Source organism: Eurypyga helias, unplaced genomic scaffold (assembly GCF_000690775.1).
Source record: "Eurypyga helias isolate BGI_N326 unplaced genomic scaffold, ASM69077v1 scaffold11701, whole genome shotgun sequence".
In the NCBI taxonomy this organism is placed as follows: domain Eukaryota; kingdom Metazoa; phylum Chordata; class Aves; order Eurypygiformes; family Eurypygidae; genus Eurypyga; species Eurypyga helias.
Genome location: NW_010231680.1, coordinates 19,268 through 24,830, shown reverse-complemented (window position 1 = coordinate 24,830; position 5,563 = coordinate 19,268). Strand labels below are relative to the sequence as shown.

At 55.3% G+C, this 5,563-nt stretch overlaps 1 protein-coding gene across 1 annotated transcript; it reads right to left on the bottom strand.

Annotated features, from left to right (window-relative positions):
- Positions 1-1,229: 1,229 nt before the first annotated feature.
- Positions 1,230-4,403, bottom strand: LOC104516740 (putative ubiquitin carboxyl-terminal hydrolase 50). Its single transcript, XM_010161173.1, has 6 exons — positions 4,252-4,403; positions 3,651-3,864; positions 3,015-3,200; positions 2,749-2,891; positions 1,692-1,824; positions 1,230-1,403 (listed from the first exon to the last, which is right to left on the bottom strand). Exons 1-6 carry the CDS (start codon positions 4,401-4,403, stop codon positions 1,230-1,232), a joined length of 1,002 nt encoding a protein of 333 aa, XP_010159475.1.
- Between the last annotated feature and the right edge of the window lie 1,160 nt (positions 4,404-5,563).

The following is a 5,563-nucleotide window of genomic DNA, read 5'->3' as shown; positions in this document are numbered from 1 at the left end:
GGGGTGGGGTGGGGGGGATGTTTTCTCTCACTGTTATGGCCTTTTCACATTTCTAACCTTAAGCTTGATTCTACTGTGAATACTCTAGAACGATGTAAACAGTTAGGAATGTAAGTGTACATATTGATTGCAGACTTGCACAGCAGAACTCTGTATATATAATAAGATGTTGTCCTTTTTTGTGAGACTCTCGAAAACTCAGAGGATTGCGTTTATTTGCCAGCTCTAAGGAATTGCAACACTAAATAAAAAGAGAGCAGAGCTGCGTTTCTTTTGTTAGCTTCTGTCAATATTTGTGCCCTTCAGAGTTATTCTAAACAAACAAGACTTTCCTTTTTAATTTTTTAATATAAATTTTCATGTACACGTGCATTAAAAACCTTACTGAGGAAACAATTTAAAAATATCCCATTGAGTGGATGGTTGGGTTGGGCGTTTTCATTCTCGGCCGGCTGCGTGGTGGTCGGGATTCCACGTGGAGGAAACGGCGTTGAACAGATCCCATTAGAAAGCAGGGTGGTTGCACCTTGTGCGTTTCCCTGCTCAGGATTTGGGTTTTTTTCCCTCTCGGATTAGGTTGGCATTCAAAAAAATAAACCCTATGCTCCGAGCTTTTAGCTGCCTACGTGAGTGTCTTGCTGATGGAGTTCTGTTTTCCAGAAGCTTGCGAGCTGCAGACAAACCTGTGGTGCTGGAGGGACAAAAAGGACAGCGCTAGAATGGTACCCTTTCCTTACTCGTACTTCAGTGGTCGCTTCATCCCCTGCTCTCTCCCAAAACACACCCCCTCGGGCGTGCAGGCCCGTGCCTTCGCCTTAGCGGTTGCTGAGAGGCGGCTTCGGCCCACATGAGGTAACGGGCAGGGAGACGTAACGGACAGGGAGACGGGAGGTTGGAGGTGAGCGTGTCCCTGTGCTGGGCGTTTGTGCTCGGTGAGGGAAGGTCAACTGCTCGTAGACCTGTGAGGGAAGGTCAACCTGTGCTCAGTGAGGGAAGGGCAAGGGAAGGTCAACCGCTCGTAGACCTGTGAGGGAAGGTCAACCTGTGCTCAGTGAGGGAAGGTCAACCACCCGTAGACCTTGTGCGCAGGGAGCGGTGCGCGTTCCCTACGCTGGCTAGGAAGCGGTCCCTTCCCGAAAGCCCACGCCAGGTGAGGGAGAAGGCAACTGCTCTGGTTTATTGATGAAATAGGACTTGGCTGACGCTGCGGGTGAACTCTCCTGGCTGGTTCACTCTCGTTGGCGGCCTTGAGAGGTGTAGAACAGGAGATAGGCCGTGTCAGTCTGCACCGAGGAAGTGGGGATCTGGGTGACCTGCGCATCATCAAAGTGGTACCAGTTTCGGGTGAGCGAGTGCTTGCAGAGGGCGGTGTAGTGGCCATCGTCCAGAAGTCCAGAGTGGTTCTGTAACAGATGGGGGTGTCTGTTAACAGCCGCGTCTCACTTTCTCCTCGCAGGCAAGGCTAGCAACGGGCAGTCACTGTTTTGTTTGCACGTGGCAGGGACGATTCTAGCTCCCTTTGGCCTACAGCAAGGACTATTAACTCAAATAAATACTTGCAGTTCCTGCATTCTGTCCGTGGCAGGTTTAAAACAGGAAAGTGTGTGGAAAAACATAGAAATACAACCATTTATGGCTATGGGGCTTCATCTGCAGGGCGTTAGACGCAAGAGCAGAGGGGCAGCACTCACCACTACAGCGCAGAGGCTGTACTCCGCGTCCTTGCAGGCACCGTGGGAACCGTAGGGCGCCAGATCCAGGTCGCTGAGCGGGTAGCAGACGTTAGTGGAGAGTTTCCTGTTGTGCTTGCCTTGCCATTCAAACCTGAAAGAACGGGTTTTTGAGCTACTTTAGTAACAACTCAACCTCTTTTCTTGCGTTGTGGTGGTTGCTAGCCGACTTTCCCGAGGGGAGGGGAAAGGAGGAACGACTACCCAGCATTCCGAAAGAGGAAGGTGCGTGTTAGCGCTGAGTGTTAACGGTAAACCGACGGAAACCGCGCTGAGATGTCCTGCAAGAAGGGCAGAGCTCCTGCTTCCTGATCCCTCTCCCTATTGGAAATGGATGCAGGTGCCCGGAGCAACCGGGAGTCAGACCTCTGCATCGCAGCTGCCATCTCCTGAACAGTCTGGGCTGGGCTGTAGCTGGGGACCACAGGTTCCTCCGGGCACGTCAAGGAAAGCAGATGCTTTTCACTTGATAGAACATAGGTCTGGGCAGCCAAATGATCCCAGGGTAATTATCTTTGGAGTTGGGAAGACGTTAGGAAATCCCTAAGAATGAATTCAGCATCTGGCGACGCGTGGCCAGTGGAGGCTGCTGAAGCAGCTCTGTTCGGGCCCGGTTTGGGCGAGGGCTGAACAGGAATGCAGCGTCGCAGCCCCAGGAACGACAAGCACGAGGCCCTTTCCCCGCCTGCGCTTAGACCCCCAGCCAGAGGGGACTCCTGCTGGCAGGGACGGCCGGCCATCGGGTCACGCCTCGGTGGAGGTTTTCCACGCGTCGGAGAGGCGATCCCAAGCGTGGTGAGGGACACGTGCTGGGCGGCGTAAGGCCCAACGCCTCGGCGGAGATTCCAGCGGTGCCCGAGGGCCGTGTTTCTGCAATCCTGTAACTGCCCAGCCCGCTGCCAGGTGTCGGAAACACCAAACCCCCTCTTTGGCAGTGATTCCCCCCGGCCCAGGCACATGCACATCTGATAAGTCCCAGGCACTGAAATGGCTGTGTCCTGCCCCAGATGGGCGGTACCTCTTCAGGTGAAAAACAAGGATGGGCGGTGCCTTGGTCATGATGGCCTCGACGGCGGCATTTCGCTTTGCTCCGCAGCGGGAGCAGTGGATTTGGTTGTTCCGAGTCAGCGTGTCTTGCTGAAAGAAGCGTTTGAGACAGTCCTGTCAGAGAGAGACCAGAGCAAAAGACTCTCCGTCAGCGCCTGGGAAACCCAATACCCCCGTTAGGGCAGGGAGGAGTCTGAGCCCCCGCAGAAACCGGGAGGAGCGTGTCGGAAGCCGGACCTGCAGGGAGCACGTGCGCTTGGCAGGGATGGGCAGGGACAGAACGGTGAAGCGCTCGGGTCTGGCCACGGTGGTTTTGCATTTCAGACACGTGATGTCGTAACAGAGTTCTCCCTCGAATAACTCCGTGATGATCGAGGTTTCGCTGACCCCTCCGCTCGCTTTCGCATCCGTTGGTTTGCTTGACTGTGCGGGAGGAGAAAAAAAACAACACCCTGAAGCCAAACCCCAGGCAACCGACTCCACTGGGTTGTGGTGGTTGCTCTTGTCGCCGATCCTGGCTCCAGGAGGCTTTGTAGGTGCAGAGTCAGGGAAATCCCTTTTCTGAGCAACATGAAACACGAGCACGGAATTCTGGCCGGGAGACAGCAGTGGAATTGCTGGACGAGCCCTTTGCCGGTGGATCCGAAGGAGAGAGAGGCAGAGGTGGGACACGGCAGGCGTGGAGATGAAAACGTAAAGCGTGGGAGGAGCAGGGAGGGGAGGGGATAACGGAGCTCCGATTGGACGTTAGACGAGGAACAACTGAACTGCCGTGAGGCAAAGAAGATGACCGTTGTTCAGGCAGCCAGCCCAGGGGATGCTAAGTCACGACACGCTAAGTCACGACACGCGAACGCCTGCGGTCCCCGGAACACCGCCGCGCGCTCTTACCGTCTGGAGCGCCTCGTGGAGCTCGTTCAGCACGCAGATCAGGAACTCCTGGGCGTCCTGCTGCGTCCCCTGGCTGAACGCCGGGTACCGCTTCCCCAGCGCCGTCTGGAAATCCTCCGGGGAAACGCAGTCGGACTCGCCATGCCACATGTCGGACACCAGCCTGCCAAAGGCAGTCGCAGCCTCCTTCTTCTCCCTTGGAAAATAAACATTTTCGGGTAAAACATGAGCAGAGGGTGGCTCTGCCTTCGAATGGGAGCGTAATACACCGACTTCGGAAACGCGCGGGTGCGGTCTGGCCCCGGCAGCCTGTCGCTGGGCGCGAGGGACGCCGCAGAACGCAGGAATCATCGCGACGGCAAAGGCACTGACTGGTGTTACCCGCAGAACGACGCCAAAGGGATAACGAGGGAGTTACCCAGGAGGAAAGGGCTTGGGTCCCGGGGGAAGGAGGAGACCAGCTCCCACCTGGAGGGGAGCTGGCCGGCAGCTGCCTCGGAGTGTCCTGGCCACCCGTATCCTTGGGGAGGAGAAGGGCAGGGGCAGGCAGAGAAGCGGCGGCGGGGTGAAGAAATGAACTCACTTGCGCAGGGCTGCGTTGTACTTGCCCGAGAGGAAATACTCCACCAGCGGCGGCACGCTGCAGAGGCACTGCAGGGCCGCGTTCATGTAGCACGTGTTGCCCACATTCCACAGGCCGGTGAGCCCGGGGTGCTGGCAGCTCGCCTTCCCCATCGGGTTCCTGCAGGAATGGTCCTACCTGCAGGAATGCTCCTACCTGCTAGGAACAAAAAAAAACCACACAATCCCACAAGCAGCGGAAATGTAAAAGGCTACAGTGCTTTTTGTGTTGTGGTTTCTAGAAAGCCGAACCATCTGGAGAAGGTCCCCAGTGTTTCCGGATCTTTAGCAGTCACGTTTCCTTCCACCAGGCTAACACAGGGTTAAAGACTCTGCGTCGCCCACACCAGACTCTTCCCAATAGGGCGAGATACGGCATTAAGAGTCCTGTTACTTAAACACCTGAGGGTTTAAGTTATTCCAGCAATTCCGCTCTATACACAGTTCCTCAAAAACTGTAACCAGCTGGAGGTAGCAATTGGCATTTCTCCCTGCAGAATGCACCTTGTGTGCCATGATGAAAGGCTGGGAGAGTTGGGCTTGTTCAGCCTGGAGAAGAGAAGGCTCCGGGGAAACCTTATAGCACCTTCCAGTGCCTGAAGGGGCTACAAGGAAGCTGGGGGGGACTTTTTACAAGGGTCTGTAGTGACAGGACAAGGGGTAACGGGTTTAAATTGAAAGTGGGGAGGTTTAGATTAGATATCAGGAAGAAATTCTTCCCGGAGAGGGTGGGGAGGCAGTGGGACAGGTTGCCCAGAGAAGCTGTGGATGCCCCATCCCTGGGAGTGTCCAAGGCCAGGCTGGATGAGGCTTGGAGCAACCTGGTCTAGTGGAAGGTGTCTCTGCCCATGGCAGGGGGGTTGGAACTGGATGATCTTTAAGGTCCCTTCCAACCCAAACCAGTCCATGATTCATTCCCTCAGTGCTCTGGTACTTCAATATTTTATGAAACCAGGGGTTGCAGTCCAGATGCTGCTGTAACCAGGCCGCTCTCTGGACTTTCTCCATAAAACGTTACTTAAGTCACGCTGAGGAAGTTTCGGTGGGTTCGTGTTCTTCCTGCACCTCTGTCCTGGACCAAACTGCCCCCAGCCCCAGTCAGGCAGAAGAGAGGGCTGCACACGGAGCCCGCACAGCCCAGCTGTGCTCCCTGACGCTGCTGTTGTGGAATTTTTACAGGCTGCTGTTTCATGCTGATGCAGAAGGAAAGAAAACTGACACCTCAACAGTCTCTGTGGAAGAAGAGGTGTCATTTCTTTCCCTTCAGCTGAACA